Source organism: Gobius niger, assembly GCF_951799975.1.
Source record: "Gobius niger genome assembly, chromosome: 1".
In the NCBI taxonomy this organism is placed as follows: Eukaryota; Metazoa; Chordata; class Actinopteri; order Gobiiformes; family Gobiidae; genus Gobius; species Gobius niger.
Genome location: NC_136852.1, coordinates 1,585,157 through 1,602,293, shown reverse-complemented (window position 1 = coordinate 1,602,293; position 17,137 = coordinate 1,585,157). Strand labels below are relative to the sequence as shown.

Below are 17,137 nucleotides of genomic sequence, written 5' to 3'. Positions count from 1 at the left end.
GCCCATACTCTGCACAGATGTTCCTGTGCACTATACCAGCCACTTGGTTATGGCGCTCCATGTTAGCTTTCCCTGCAGCATCTTACACCCTGCAGTTATGTGCTGGATTGTCTCATTGGCCTCTTTGCACAGTCTACACCTGGGGTCTTGTCTGGTGTGGTAGATCTGGGCCTCTATTGCTCTGGTGCTCAAGGCTCCTGTGCAGCCATGATGAGCCTCTGTGCTGTCCTTTAGTCCGGCTCTGTCTAGCCATTGGTAGGATTTCTGTATATCCGCCACTTCAGTTATGTTTGGGTGGTACCTGCCGTGTAGGGGCCACTTCAGTTATGTTTGGGTGGTACCTGCCGTGTAGGGGCCACTTCAGTTATGTTTGGGTGGTACCTGCCGTGTAGGGGCTTGTCCTCCCATGACGGGACCTCCAGCACCTCATCTTCTGTTCCCCATTGTCTGAGACATTCACTGAGCACGTCATCTGTCGGAGCCTTGTCCTTGATGTACTTACGGATCTTGGATGTTTCATCCTGGATAGTGGCTCTCACACTCACTAGTCCTCGGCCTCCTTCCTTACGGCTAGCGTACAGTCTCAGAGTGCTGGATTTGGGGTGAACCCTCCGTGCATGGTTAGGAGCTTTCGCGTCTTAACATCTGTGGTCTGTATCTCATCCTTTGGCCAGCTTATTATTCCTGCAGGGTATCTGATTACTGGTAGGGCGTAGCTGTTTATTGCCCGGGACTTGTTCTTGCCATTGAGCTGCTTCTTAGGACCTGCCTTACTCGTTGGAGGTATTTGGCCGTAGCCGCTTTCCTTGTCACCTCTTCGAGGTTGCCATTTGCTTGTGGGATTCCGAGGTACTTGTAACTGTCGTCAATGTCTGCTATTGTTCCTTCTGGGAGTGAGACCCCTTCTGTGTGGACGACCTTCCCTCTCTTAGTCACCATCCGACCACACTTCTCTAGTCCGAATGACATCCCAATGTCTGCACTGTATATCCGGGTGGTCTGGATCAGTGAGTCGATGTCTCGCTCATTCTTAGCATACAGCTTGATGTCATCCATGTAGAGGAGGTGACTGATGGTGGCCCCGTTCCTGAGTCGGTATCCATGGCCAGTCTTGTTGATTATTTGGCTGAGGGGGTTCAGACCTATGCAGAACAGCAGTGGGGACAGGGCGTCTCCTTGGAATATGCCACATTTGATGGAGACTTGTGCAAGTGGCTTGCCATTGGCTTCAAGGGTGGTTTTCCACAACCTCATCGAGTTTGCAATGAAGGCTCTTAGAGTCCTGTTGATGTTGTGTAGCTCCAGGCATTCAGTGATCCAAGTATGTGGCATTGAGTCGTAGGCTTTCTTGTAATCAATCCAGGCAGTGCTCAGGTTAGTGTGTCGGGTTCTGCAGTCTCGAGCGACTGTTCTGTCTACCAGGAGCTGGTGTTTGGCACCTCTGGTATCTTTACCGATTCCCTTCTGAGCTGTGCTCATGTATTGATCCATGTGCTTACTTATCTTAGCCGCTCTGGTGCCGGACATGAGCTTCCACGTTGTGGAGAGGCAGGTTATTGGCCGATAGTTGGATGGGACTGTACCCTTTGAGGGATCCTTCAGGATCAGGATTGTGCGCCCTTCGGTTAACCATTCAGGGTGATTCCCATCCCTCAGCAGCTGGTTCAATTGTGCTGCCAAGCGCTCATGGAGAGCCGTGAGTTTCTTAAGCCAGTAGGCGTGTATCATGTCAGGGCCTGGTGCTGTCCAGTTTTTCATACCTGAGGCTCTTTCTTGGACGTCTGCCACTGTGATGGTAACTGGATTCTGTTCAGGGAGGTTGCTGTGGTCCTCTCTGTGGTCCTCTCTGTGGTCCTCTCTCAGAGCCACCAGCCACTGTGCCTCACTGTTGTGTGCTGCCTCCTTCTCCCATATGTCTTTCCAGTACTGTTCAGTTTCCAGCCTTGGTGGGTCTGCTCTGTTATTGTTACCCTGCCACTGAGCGGACACTTTCGCTGGTTGAGTTGCGAACAGACGATTTACTCGTCTGGCTTCGTTGTCTCTCGTGTACCTCTTTAGTCGGCTGGCCAAGGCTTGGAGCCTTTGTTTGGCAGTGACACTGCCATATATATATATATATATATATAAGATAAGATAAGATAAGATAAGATAAGATAAGATAAGATAAGATGGTACTTTATTGATCTCACAGATGGAGAAATTGCATATATATATATATATATATATATATATATATATATATATATATATATATATATATATATATATATACCCGAGCGTTCTCCTGAGATAATTTCCGGTTTAAAAAATATATATATATAATAATAAATAATATTAATAATAATAATTTAAAAAAAGACATTTTATTTAAAAAAAAGGGCTGTGCTGGGACATCCTTTCAAAGATGTCCCAGAAGCTTTCAGATTTGGGTAAAGCTGCACTGGAGAAAATGCGCCTGGTTAACGTGGGGGTTCTGTATTGTTCCCATGGGGCAGTTTGAACTTTGATTGAATGATTTCAGTTTCCATCATTAGCAGCTCCAGAGACGAGACGAGGGAATGTTTTATGAGCTCGTAAAGAAAAGCTCTGGTGTTTCTCCCAGAGTGAGGCTGATCAGAGACAGATGTGACGGATCTCAGGACATGGGGGAAACGCCCACATTTCTCCTACAATGTGTGTGACCTTCATTAGACGTCAACAGTGTCACCGTCATGTTTCTATTGGACGTAAACCGTCCCAGGACAGGGAGGAATAAGTAAGTGCACCCCTGAATCTGAGTGATCCGAGATCATCCTGATCTGAGCCCGACCCGCTCTGAGCCTGACCCGCTCTGAGCCCGACCCGCTCTGAGCCCGACCCGCTCTGAGCCCGACCCGCTCTGAGCCCGACCCGCTCTGAGCCTGACCCGCTCTGAGCCCGACCCGCTCTGAGCCTGACCCGCTCTGACTCCGACCCGCTCTGAGCCTGACCCGCTCTGAGCCCGACCCGCTCTGACTCTGACTCCGACTCTGAGCCCGACCCGCTCTGAGCCCGACCCGCTCTGACTCCGACCCGCTCTGAGCCCGACCCGCTCTGAGCCCGACCCGCTCTGAGCCCGACCCGCTCTGAGCCCGACCCGCTCTGAGCCTGACCCGCTCTGAGCCCGACCCGCTCTGACTCCGACCCGCTCTGACTCCGACCCGCTCTGACTCCGACCCGCTCTGACTCCGACCCGCTCTGACTCCGACCCGCTCTGACTCCGACCCGCTCTGACTCCGACCCGCTCTGAGCCCGACCCGCTCTGAGCCCGACCCGCTCTGACTCTGACTCCGACCCGCTCTGAGCCCGACCCGCTCTGAGCCCGACCCGCTCTGACTCCGACCCGCTCTGACTCCGACCCGCTCTGACTCCGACCCGCTCTGAGCCCGACCCGCTCTGAGCCTGACCCGCTCTGAGCCCGACCCGCTCTGAGCCCGACCCGCTCTGAGCCCGACCCGCTCTGAGCCCGACCCGCTCTGAGCCCGACCCGCTCTGACTCCGACCCGCTCTGACTCCGACCCGCTCTGAGCCCGACCCGCTCTGACTCCGACCCGCTCTGAGCCCGACCCGCTCTGAGCCCGACCCGCTCTGACTCCGACCCGCTCTGACTCTGACTCCGACCCGCTCTGAGCCTGACCCGCTCTGAGCCCGACCCGCTCTGACTCCGACCCGCTCTGAGCCCGACCCGCTCTGAGCCCGACCCGCTCTGACTCTGACTCCGACCCGCTCTGAGCCCGACCCGCTCTGAGCCCGACCCGCTCTGAGCCTGACCCGCTCTGAGCCCGACCCGCTCTGAGCCCGACCCGCTCTGAGCCCGACCCGCTCTGAGCCCGACCCGCTCTGAGCCCGACCCGCTCTGAGCCCGACCCGCTCTGAGCCCGACCCGCTCTGAGCCCGACCCGCTCTGACTCTGACTCCGACCCGCTCTGAGCCCGACCCGCTCTGAGCCCGACCCGCTCTGAGCCCGACCCGCTCTGACTCTGACTCCGACCCGCTCTGAGCCCGACCCGCTCTGAGCCCGACCCGCTCTGACTCCGACCCGCTCTGAGCCCGACCCGCTCTGAGCCTGACCCGCTCTGAGCCTGACCCGCTCTGAGCCTGACCCGCTCTGACTCCGACCCGCTCTGACTCCGACCCGCTCTGAGCCCGACCCGCTCTGAGCCCGACCCGCTCTGAGCCTGACCCGCTCTGACTCCGACCCGCTCTGAGCCCGACCCGCTCTGAGCCTGACCCGCTCTGAGCCTGACCCGCTCTGACTCCGACCCGCTCTGAGCCCGACCCGCTCTGAGCCTGACCCGCTCTGAGCCTGACCCGCTCTGAGCCCGACCCGCTCTGAGCCCGACCCGCTCTGACTCCGACCCGCTCTGACTCCGACCCGCTCTGAGCCCGACCCGCTCTGAGCCCGACCCGCTCTGAGCCCGACCCGCTCTGAGCCCGACCCGCTCTGACTCTGACTCCGACCCGCTCTGAGCCTGACCCGCTCTGAGCCTGACCCGCTCTGAGCCCGACCCGCTCTGAGCCCGACCCGCTCTGACTCTGACTCCGACCCGCTCTGACTCCGACCCGCTCTGAGCCCGACCCGCTCTGACTCTGACTCCGACCCGCTCTGACTCCGACCCGCTCTGAGCCCGACCCGCTCTGACTCTGACTCCGACCCGCTCTGAGCCCGACCCGCTCTGAGCCTGACCCGCTCTGAGCCTGACCCGCTCTGAGCCTGACCCGCTCTGAGCCCGACCCGCTCTGAGCCTGACCCGCTCTGAGCCTGACCCGCTCTGACTCCGACCCGCTCTGACTCCGACCCGCTCTGAGCCCGACCCGCTCTGAGCCTGACCCGCTCTGACTCCGACCCGCTCTGACTCCGACCCGCTCTGAGCCTGACCCGCTCTGAGCCTGACCCGCTCTGACTCCGACCCGCTCTGACTCCGACCCGCTCTGAGCCCGACCCGCTCTGAGCCCGACCCGCTCTGAGCCTGACCCGCTCTGAGCCCGACCCGCTCTGACTCCGACCCGCTCTGACTCCGACCCGCTCTGAGCCTGACCCGCTCTGACTCCGACCCGCTCTGACTCCGACCCGCTCTGAGCCCGACCCGCTCTGAGCCCGACCCGCTCTGAGCCCGACCCGCTCTGAGCCCGACCCGCTCTGACTCCGACCCGCTCTGAGCCCGACCCGCTCTGAGCCTGACCCGCTCTGAGCCCGACCCGCTCTGAGCCTGACCCGCTCTGAGCCCGACCCGCTCTGACTCCGACCCGCTCTGACTCCGACCCGCTCTGACTCCGACCCGCTCTGAGCCCGACCCGCTCTGTGCCCGACCCGCTCTGAGCCCGACCCGCTCTGACTCCGACCCGCTCTGAGCCTGACCCGCTCTGACTCCGACCCGCTCTGACTCCGACCCGCTCTGAGCCCGACCCGCTCTGACTCCGACCCGCTCTGACTCCGACCCGCTCTGACTCTGACTCTGACCCGCTCTGAGCCCGACCCGCTCTGAGCCTGACCCGCTCTGACTCCGACCCGCTCTGACTCCGACCCGCTCTGAGCCCGACCCGCTCTGAGCCCGACCCGCTCTGAGCCCGACCCGCTCTGACTCTGACTCCGACCCGCTCTGAGCCCGACCCGCTCTGAGCCCGACCCGCTCTGAGCCCGACCCGCTCTGAGCCCGACCCGCTCTGAGCCTGACCCGCTCTGAGCCCGACCCGCTCTGACTCCGACCCGCTCTGACTCCGACCCGCTCTGAGCCCGACCCGCTCTGACTCCGACCCGCTCTGACTCCGACCCGCTCTGAGCCCGACCCGCTCTGAGCCCGACCCGCTCTGAGCCCGACCCGCTCTGAGCCCGACCCGCTCTGAGCCCGACCCGCTCTGACTCCGACCCGCTCTGACTCCGACCCGCTCTGACTCTGACTCCGACCCGCTCTGAGCCCGACCCGTTCTGACTCCGACCCGCTCTGACTCCGACCCGCTCTGACTCCGACCCGCTCTGACTCCGACCCGCTCTGAGCCCGACCCGCTCTGAGCCCGACCCGCTCTGACTCCGACCCGCTCTGACTCCGACCCGCTCTGAGCCCGACCCGCTCTGACTCCGACCCGCTCTGAGCCCGACCCGCTCTGAGCCCGACCCGCTCTGAGCCCGACCCGCTCTGAGCCCGACCCGCTCTGAGCCCGACCCGCTCTGAGCCCGACCCGCTCTGAGCCTGACCCGCTCTGAGCCCGACCCGCTCTGACTCCGACCCGCTCTGAGCCCGACCCGCTCTGAGCCCGACCCGCTCTGACTCCGACCCGCTCTGACTCCGACCCGCTCTGAGCCCGACCCGCTCTGAGCCCGACCCGCTCTGAGCCTGACCCGCTCTGAGCCTGACCCGCTCTGAGCCCGACCCGCTCTGAGCCCGACCCGCTCTGAGCCCGACCCGCTCTGATTTTTTAACCCCGGAGCGTTCTCCCGAGATCATTTGTGGTGTAAAGTTTTTAATACATTTTTCTATTTCTTCTCTCTCTCTCTCTCTCTATATATATATATATATATATATATATATATATATATATATATATATATATATATATATATATATATATAAAATGTTCTTGTCTGATGTCACTTCCAGGGCTCCGTACGTTACAGATCAATTATATCAATTAATAAACAAATGGAAAAACCATCACAAACTATACTCAGATCATTACAAATAAAAGATCAGGACTTTCTATCCTCGTCCACTTTTGCACAGTTTGTTAAAACGTAAAAAAAAAAAGGGAAAAATATCTTGGAAAGTGTTTTCCCGCTCTTTTGTCGTTAACGGGAGTTTCTTGGTTGTTTCACCTCAAACACATGAAATAAATGCAAAATAAATGAAATGAGAGGAAAATAAATAAATGAGTGAGTCTGGTTCATCTCCGTCTGTAACGCCTGTCTCCGCCTGCAGGGGGCAGAGCGCCGCGGGACCCGGCCCTCCACCCTCGTCCAGACCGGGGTCATCCTGTCCGGCCCTCGCCGCGCTGCTGCCGACCCCAGCCCCGAGCTCCGCCTTCAGGCCGACCTGCAGCCCCGCCCTCCAGCGCCGCTGCCCCTCCCCCACTCCGCCCGCCCTCCAGCGCCGCTGCCCCTCCCCCTCCCCCACTCTGCCCGCCCTCCAGCGCCGCTGCCCCTCCCCCTCCCCCACTCCGCCCGCTCTCCAGCGCCGCTGCCCCTCCCCCAGTCCCCCGCCGAGCCAGCCCGCCCGCCCGCCCCCCGCCTCGGCGTTCTCGCGCTCGCTGGCGGCGTCCTGCATCAGCCAGTCCCTCAGCGCCTCCATGTCCAAGAAGACGTTACTGGACAGAAGCTCGGCCCCGGCGCCGCTGCCCTCCACGCTCCACCTGAGGCAGCGCTCGCCGTCCCCGAAACCGCCCGCCGACGTGACCCGGCAGCCCAGATCCTTCCTGTGGTCGCCGCAGTCGTTAGCGAACCAGCAGCCGAGCGCCGGGCACGCCAACGCCAACAACAACAGCAACAACGCCAACGGGACGAGCGCCGACGCCCCCCCGGACTCCCCCTGGTCCAGCTCTCATAACCGCGTGGCCCGCCCCTTCTGCACCTCCGAGCCCAACTCCCGCGTCCCGTCGCCGACCTCCTCCCTCCGCGACGCCGCGTCACCGCTGGCGAACAAGCCGCCCCCCCCGCGGCGCCCGGGCAGCTCCCACAACCCCCTGGGGCTGACGCTGGACATCGGCCGGGCCTCGGCGGCGAGCTGCGGCTCCGGTCTGAGCCCGCGGATCATGTCCCCGCCCCCGATCGGGGCCTCGCTGAACGCCTGGACCAATCACATCGCGACGCCGCAGCCGCGAAGCGCCCGCCTCTCGCCGTGCGCGTCCCCGACTTCGCCGTATCCCGGTTCTCTACGGATTTCACGAAACGCCTCCTTTTCCCCGACGCCACAGTCGCCTCTGCGGCGCTCGCAGTCCACCACGCTGGCCGACCGAGCGCCCGACAGCGCCACGTGGAGCAACGCCAGCGCCACCTGGAGCAACGCCAGTCCCACGTGGAGCAACGCCAGTCCCACGAGGAACAACGCCGGCGCCACCTGGAGCAACGCCGGCGCCACCTGGAGCAACGCCAGTCCCACGAGGAGCAACGCCAGCGCCACCTGGAGCAGCCCGAGCGCCACGAGGAGCAGCCCGAGCGCCACGAGGAGCAGCCCGAGCGCCACGAGGAGCAGCCCGAGCGCCACGAGGAGCAGCCCGAGCGCCACCTGGAGCAGCCCGAGCGCCACGAGGAGCAGCCCGAGCGCCACGAGGAGCAGCCCGAGCGCAGCGCGGCGCTCCTGGGTGGAAACCAGCCGCAGGTCTGTAGTAACTGCTCTAAGAAGCTCTGATGAGTTTTATGAGACGAAGGTCAGTTGAAAGTCCAGGGAGGAGCCTCTGGAGGGGCCGACACCTTCATGTTCAGGAGACTCCAGCTTTGTAGCAGCTGTTCTCTTAATCTGATGTGTTTGTCTGGCAGAAACCGTCCTCGTTGTGCCTTTATCTGCACAAACCGAGTGTGTCTGAATCATCCACAAATCTCTTATCAGTTCGATGATTACGCTTCATCTTTACTGAAATATCAAAGGTTTTCATTCCTAGACCAAGACATTCAACTGTTTCACGCTTTTCATCAACAGAAAGATCCTTTTTCTTTCCCTTATTGCTTGAAAATGATGATCTGCTTAATAAAGTGGAACATCTTTTTCAGTAGTTTTTCACTTAACCTCTTAACTCCCGCCTGAACCGAGAGCATTTTCTCCAGTTCAGCTTTACCTAAATCCTGTAGGCCAGTGTAACGCCTCATTTGAAAGCTAAGATCTACAAAACTCATCTAAATGGATCTTTTTCCTCACATCAGATTTTTTATAATCTTTTTTGTCAAATTTTTGTCATATTTTTGTCATTTTTAAATCATTTTTTTGTCTTTTTTGAATCATTTTTTTTTGTCTTTTTTAATCATTTTTTGTCAAATTTTTGTCATTTTTTGGTATTTTTTTAAATCATTTTTTTTTTCTTTTTTAGTCATTTTTTTTCTTTTTTTGTCTTTTTTTTGTCTTTTTTTGTCTTTTTTAAATCTTTTTTTTTTTTTTTTTTTTTTAAATCTTTTTTGTCATTTTTTGTCACATTTTTGTTAAAGTTTTCTGACTTTTTTGTCACATCATCATTGTTTTCGTCCCGGTTTTGTTGCTATTTTCACACCTTTTTTCCAGAAGCTTTTGGATTGGGGTAAAGCCAAACTGGAGAAAATGTGCTCGGTTCAGGTGGGAGTTTAAGGGGTTAACTGGGTTTAACCTGAAACTGATCATCCCAGACTGAGATTAATGTCAGTGATTCAAAGCCTGAGACACAAAACCATCCATGAGATTAATGGAAAAGTTCTGTTATTTGACCTTCATGACACTGAAGTATCCGTCCGTTTAATTTAAAACGTTTGCGTTCCAGGTCTCTGACGTTTACCGGACCTCTGGACCAGAGCTCGGCGAGCGGGTACTCCCCGGCGAGCGGGTACTCCTCGCCCGCTCTGAGCTGCCTCAGCCCGCGGCCCGCCCTCCAGCCCCCGGGGTCGCCCGGCCGCTTCAGCCCAGCGAGGAGCTCCTTCTCCGGGCAGCAGTTCGCCGGCGTCCCCTGGTCAGACGAGATCACCCGGAGCTTCGCCAGCGAGCTGAGCGCGAGTTCGCGTCCGCAGGAGGTCCCGTCCTGGGGCGACGCGCAGCCGGACGAGGGCGCCTGCCGCAGCCAGATCATCTGCGCCTACGTGGCCCGCCCGCCGCGCCCGCCCGCCCACGCCAACCCCTCGCCGTCCCCCGCCAAACCGGCCAATCAGCGCACCAGCTACGCCACCACGGTCAACCTGCAGGTGGCGGGAAGCGGCCGCATCCAGGCCTTCAGCACGGCCCAGGTCAGCCTCACGCAGCAGGGGGCGCTCACGAGGCGGGTCAGCGTCCATGGCCTCCCTCAGTGACCACAGGGGGCGCTCACGAGGCGGGTCAGCGTCCATGGCCTCCCTCAGTGACCACAGTGACCACAGGGGGCGCTCACGAGGCGGGTCAGCCTGCACGGCCTCCCTCAGTGACCACAGTGACCACAGGGGGCGCTCACGAGGCGGGTCAGCGTGCACGGCCTCCCGCAGTGACCACAGTGACCACAGGGGGCGCTCACGAGGCGGGTCAGCGTGCACGGCCTCCCGCAGTGACCACAGTGACCACAGGGGGCGCTCACGAGGCGGGTCAACGTGCACGGCCTCCCTCAGTGACCACAGTGACCACAGGGGGCGCTCACGAGGCGGGTCAGCGTGCACGGCCTCCCGCAGTGACCACAGTGACCACAGGGGGCGCTCACGAGGCGGGTCAGCGTGCACGGCCTCCCGCAGTGACCACAGTGACCACAGGGGGCGCTCACGAGGCGGGTCAGCGTGCACGGCCTCCCACAGTGACCACAGGGGGCGCTCACGAGGCGGGTCAGTGTGCACGGCCTCCCTCAGTGACCACAGTGACCACAGGGGGCGCTCACGAGGCGGGTCAGTGTGCACGGCCTCCCTCAGTGACCACAGTGACCACAGGGGGCGCTCACGAGGCGGGTCAGCCTGCACGGCCTCCCTCAGTGACCACAGTGACCACAGGGGGCGCTCACGAGGCGGGTCAGTGTCCACGGCCTCCCTCAGTGACCACAGTGACCACAGGGGGCGCTCACAGTCAGGATGCACCGATACCACTTTTTCTAACTTTTTCTAAGTACTTTGACTTAAGTACAGGCCGATACCGATACGAGTACAGGCCGATACCGATACGAGTACAGGCCGATACCGATACGAGTACAGGCCGATACCGATACGAGTACAGGCCGATACCGATACGAGTACAGGCCGATACCGATACGAGTACAGGCCGATACCGATACGAGTACACGGTATTTTCCTCCACAGACTGAGCTTTCACAGCAGATCGGTTTGTAATTAGTTCATTTACTCATTTAGCTCCTCAGTGCCTGAGCTTTATTCATTTATGTATTTGTATTTAACAAGAGTATTGAGATGTTACTTATTAAATGGTCTCTTTTCTCCTTTACTTCAGCTCCGTGTGGATTTTCTCCTGTGTTTATAGAAACTTATCCAGAAGCTTCAGCATTTATATATGTAAGGGCCAGATACGCCTGCTTTGATTTTATTTTTGCACTTCCGCTATGTGACGTCATTTCCTGTTATGGGGAGGGGGAAATGTTCAAATGTGTCATGGCGCGGGTAAACGATGGTCTAGCGTCTACGTAGCTGAAATGGGAGAAAAAGGTATGCCTTACGGTGCTCATGACTGTTGTTTTGGTTTTGTATAGTGACTGACAACTAGTTCATTGTTCATATGTTTTTAGCTTTTACGGTGGTAATGTGCAATTTGGAAGAATAAACGGAAAGAACACATCCACTTGTACGCGATTCATTCAGCTGGGGCGCTATAGTAAAAGCTTTCCCGACGGTTCAACGTGGTGGCTGCTGCCAACAGTGATCCTGGCTAACCAAAGGCCCATCCCGACGGTGTTGCTCGTGTATTCTTGAGCAGTGAAACGGACCTTGGAGTCTCGCAGGGAACGCAGGCGAAAGGCAACATCAGAAAGGGAGAACTGGACATTGTGAGTACTGCTAATTTGTGAAAACCCACGTGGCACGGAGCTTAGCGAAAAACCAAACAAATTTTACGCAAGGACTCTGGATTACAAGACATTTTTCACGATTTTGCAACCTGGTGGTTCCTTCGTTGTTGTTTTTTGCTGAAGAGTGGACTCAAAAAGGCAAATTGGAAGGACTTCATGGACTTATTTTAAAACATTTCATTAATATTTGTGTCATCAATAATCCGTTTTATTGTTGTGATGTAACCTAAATTTCACTTCACTGTTCTCATATCTTTTCATATAATTGGAAAGTCTTAAAACAGTTTTTATTTTATTTTTTGTAAAACAAAACAAAAAAAGAAAACTATGGAGGAAGGAGTTCAAGTGAATGAAGAGTCAATCCTTGCAGAAGTTGCTAATGTCACTCAAGAAAAAATTGAGACCGTACAAACAGAAAAGTTTAAAATAATGGAAAATCAGCTAGTAGCTTCTTATGAGCAATGGAAGGTTAATGTTCGAAGTGTAAGAAATAAATTGAGAACATACATGCTGGAAGAAGAGATATGGCAACTAATTGACATTTTAAAGGAAACTAGTAAACATGTCATGGATCTCTTTACGGAAATCAGAAAAATGATTGCTCCTTCGATGGATGTCAGAAGACGAGTTGATACATGCCAAGCAGTAACAAAAGAATTACTGTCAATAGCCTACAATAGAGCTCTGGACAACAAGGAAGAGTTTGATAAAGAGAAGGAGAGAGGCATATTGCATGAACTATTATCTCATGAATATGCACGTTCTGTTTACGGATCGGATGCTTCTTTATCAAGTCACGGTCTGTCAGACAAAGATGACACAGTTTCACTTGCAGTTAGGAGGGCTGAAGCTGCTGCCGATCTAGCCGCAAAAAGGACAAACTATAAATTGATGGTTGAAGAAGAAAAGAAAATTACTTTTATTAGACAATTAGAAGAAAACCAAAAAAGGGACTTGGAGGAGCAAAAACGTGCTTTGGAAAGGCTTCAAGTGGAAAGAGAGATCCGTGTGGCTGAAGTAAGATTGAAAGTTTTGAGTGATGAAATGAAAGAAGATTTTTCTGAAATTAAGATGTCTGTGCTTCCTATTCCTAATGCCACAGTCAGTAATGGGCGGGTCTCTGATCTTGCTACTCAAACGGCTGCTCCAGCTTGTCATGCCAAGGTCTCCTCTGCAAGTCAGCCAGTTGAATCTTCGACTTCTACTTCAAACAATCTTTCAAGAAGTCTTGAAAATCTACCTTCAACCAACTCCATGAACTGCACTGTGGCCCCTGCATCCACCTTTGTTGGTTCCTCTCCGACATCTGGGCTTTCCACACTGGTCCAGATGTGTCAAGACGGTCTAGTGTTAAACCGCCTTCCTGTACCAGAACCTTCTGTTTTCACAGGTAATCCTTTACAGTTTATTGAATGGAAGGTTGCCTTCACAAACTTAATTAGCAGAAGAACAATAGATCCAGTTGAAAAAATGTATTATCTTAAAAAATATGTGGGGGGTTCAGCGAAAGATTTGTTGGATGGAATGTTTCTCCGCAGTGATAACGGAGCCTTTTCAGATGCATGGAACAAATTAAACAACAGATTTGGTCATCCTTTCACAATTCAAAGAGCATTTCGGGAACGAATAAACAAGTGGCCAAGGATTCATGCCAAAGATGCAGAAGGACTAAGACATTTTGCAGATTTCCTTCATACCTGTCTTGAGGCAATGCCCTATGTCAAGGGATTGGACATTTTGAATGATTCGGAAGAAAATCAAAAAATAATATCTAAATTGCCAGATTGGGTAATAGTGAGCTGGAATAAGCAGGTGACTGAAAGTTTAATAGAGAAGAACATCTTTCCAACTTTTAAGGATTTTGTGTTATATATTACCTTGGAAGCTGAGATAGCCTGCAACCCCATTACATCTCTGCATGCACTCTACTCTAGAAATTTTCATTGTGATCGAAAGGTTGCAGAATCTAATGTACTTTCGGCAAATGCTCTGTCTACACGTGCCTCCGTAGACAGGACACCCTTATTGAGAGCACCAAAATTGCAAAACTCTGTGTGTCCCTTTTGTAAGAAGCATTGTCATCATTTACCCAGATGTTCAAAATTTCAAGAAATATCTCTGTATGAGCGGCGCTTGTTTATAAAGAAAGGGACATTGTGTTATGGCTGTCTCGAACATGGACATAGAGTAAGAGACTGCAGACAGCGACTTTTTTGTGTGTATTGCGGAGGCCGGCATCCCACTCTTCTACATGATGGAGACTTTAGTAGAATGCACAGTAATGACACTGAACTGTCAGATAATCACTCGTTTCACTCGTGATTGGGGGGAGTGTAAGGGCCAGATACGCCTGCTTTGATTTTATTTTTGCACTTCCGCTATGTGACGTCATTTCCTGTTATGGGGAGGGGGAAATGTTCAAATGTGTCATGGCGCGGGTAAACGATGGTCTAGCGTCTACGTAGCTGAAATGGGAGAAAAAGGTATGCCTTACGGTGCTCATGACTGTTGTTTTGGTTTTGTATAGTGACTGACAACTAGTTCATTGTTCATATGTTTTTAGCTTTTACGGTGGTAATGTGCAATTTGGAAGAATAAACGGAAAGAACACATCCACTTGTACGCGATTCATTCAGCTGGGGCGCTATAATATATATATATATATATATATATATTTATATAAATATAAACATGCTGTATCTCTTTATTCTGGATTCTCTGAGGACTTTTTAGTCGCTGGGTTAGTTTTTCAGATGAATAAACCCCTGGGCAAACCCAGAGTTAGCGGCTAGTTAGCGGCTAGTTAGCAACATTAGCATCATTAGCCTGTCTGTTGTAAACACTGCAGACGTTTAGCTCTCGCCTGTAATAAAGTCAGCTCTATGTGGAATAGATACAGACGGCATCTCGTCATAGAAGGGGGCGTGGCTTCGCCGAGGGGGAAAATAGAATCTTTAGAGAAACACAATTTTCCCTCTTTTTAGCCATTTTCTGGAAGAATATCAACTTATTTATCACATAAATAAAGTCAGGTGTGAATCGAGCCCATGTGGATATTTTCTCACAGCAGATTGTTCTGTAGAAGTGAAAAAACGGCAGTTGTAGCTAGCGCGAGCTAACCGTTAGCATTAGCCCGATGCTAACGTTATCAAGTTAGCATTCTCCGTTATTCATGTATTTATAGATACAGACGGCATCTCTGGAATCGCCCATATATGGTCATTTTTAAAAACAGTTAAGGGGGAAAACAATTTTGAAAAAATGAAAATTTTCTCTAATTATTCAAAAACTACTTTAACAAACGCTGAAATATGAATATAGTTTCTACTAAATAAAGATACAAAGACATGGGGAGGAGCAAAGTGGATCATAAATACATGAATAACGGAGAATGCTAACTTGATGCTGCATGTTAGCATCGGGCTAATGCTAACGGTTCGCTAGCTACAACTGCCGTTTTTTCACTTCTACTGAACAATCTGCTGTGAGAAAATATCCACATGGGCCCGATTTACACTTGACTTTATTTGTGTGATAAATAAGTTGATTTTCCACCAGAAAATGGCTAAAAAGAGGGAAAATGGTGTTTCTCTAAAGATTCTATTTTCCCCCTCGGCGAAGCCACGCCCCCTTCTATGACGAGATGCCGTCTGTATCTATCGGATTTGTTTGTTGTTATTTTCTCTCCTCAGTGGAGCTGCTCCTGTACGAGCATGTGGTATCGGCCCGATACCCGATACTGGTATTGGTGCATCCCGAATCAACAGTCTAGTTTTTCATTCAAAGTATTTTTGCAGAAACACGTCAGAACGAAGATGATGCAAACATCTGGATTTACATTTTTAAAGGAAAAAAAAAAAATACTTTCGATGTTTATGTGAAGCTGCAAACACCACTTTGTCTGTGTATAATTCTATAATTTATGTTCGTACAAACTAAACAAGATCCAAAATCGCTCTGAGCAAATCTTTGTCACAAAATAAAACTGAAAATCCTTGTTTCTGCATAAGTGCCTCATGTTTATATGAAACATAAACGTCATATTTTAGTTTTTTTACTGATGTGAAAGTGTGAATATTTAACCGTCTTTGTACCGTTTTTACTGCGTTTATCTGTGGTTTGACTTTGTTTTCCCACATTCTGTCGTGTTATTTAACAGTTTTTCCAAAGGATTAAATCTCGGACGCGTCTGGAAAAACTCAGACCAAACAGTTTCCACTTTTAAACAAACACAGGACGAGGACGTGTTCATAAAGGATCATTTATTTATGTCTCAGTCTAACTTTATTTCTTTGTACTGTATCATATTTGTATTGTTATTATTAATGTTATCTTTGCTTACGCTCGCGCCGCAGTGTTTCTTCGTGGGGAAAAGGGAATCACGCTTCAAACTGTTGCAAAAATAAAAAGTTATTGAGCAAAAAAAGTCAAATGTGTCTTGACTTTTTTCAGTAAATGCACATGATGAATAACTGCGGTCCGAGTACAGGTCCTTGTGGAGCTCCGGCTTTCAGATAGGCTGTGAACTCGAGCTGAGACGTTTTTAGATTTGGGTTAAGCTTTCCATCATGTTATTCTGTCACTCCCTCATTAAAAACATGCCTGAAGTGTTGCCTTGGCACATTCACGTATTTTTGAGTAATTTGGAAAAACTCTGATGGCGGCCATTTTAGGGATAGGTTTGCCTGAGTCCTCCTAGGAACGCCCCCACCTCCTGGAGACGCCTCCGAGCTTTCGTCACCAGGGGGCGTGTCTAAAGGCTCAGAGGTTCTTAACCCCTTAACTCCCACCTGAACCGAGCACGTTTTCTCCAGTTTGGCTTTACCCCAATCCAAAAGCTTCTGGAAAAAAGGTGAGAAAATAGCAACAAAACTGAGACGAAAAATGTATGAAAAAATGACAAAAATTTGATTAAAAAAATGACGGAAAAATGACAAAAATTTGATTAAAAATATGACGGAAAAATTACAAAAAATTGACGAAAACAATGATGGAAATGTGACAAAAAGTGACGAAAAATTGATGAAAAAGTGGCAAAAATGTCACAAGAAATTGGCAAAAAATTGATGAAAAAATTGTGACAAAATGTTGCAAAAAAAATGACAAAAAAATGACAGAAATGTGACCAAAAAGTGATTAAAAATGTATGAAAAAGTGGCAAAAGTGTGACAACAAAATGACAAAAATATGATAAAAATTCGTAAAAAAAATAAAAAATTGTGACAAAAAATTACTTTTTAAAAAAAAAAAAATGGCTAAAAAATGACCAAAAAAATGACAAAAAAATGACAAAAATGTGACAAAAATGTGATAAAAAAAATGATTAAAAAAATGACAAAAAAAAAAATCTGACGTGAGAAAAAGATCCTCTCGGTTCAGGCGGGAGTTGAGGGGTTAAAGAGACAGAGGCCTATTTCAAGACATTCACTACAGCCATTTTGAGAGAGACATTTTATACAAGGCAGTTATTCTAATTTACTGCATTTAC

General features: G+C 51.8%; 1 protein-coding gene across 1 annotated transcript; it reads left to right on the top strand.

The window, feature by feature from the left end:
- Positions 1 to 2,404: 2,404 nt before the first annotated feature.
- LOC306979136 (uncharacterized protein) lies at positions 2,405 to 9,916 on the top strand (the record flags this gene model as incomplete). The annotated part of the gene is made up of 3 exons (XM_079577983.1): positions 2,405 to 2,475; positions 6,933 to 8,327; positions 9,451 to 9,916. Coding segments are annotated over 3 exons (1,932 nt in total), but the record flags the coding sequence as incomplete, so codon positions are not given.
- Positions 9,917 to 17,137: the final 7,221 nt, after the last annotated feature.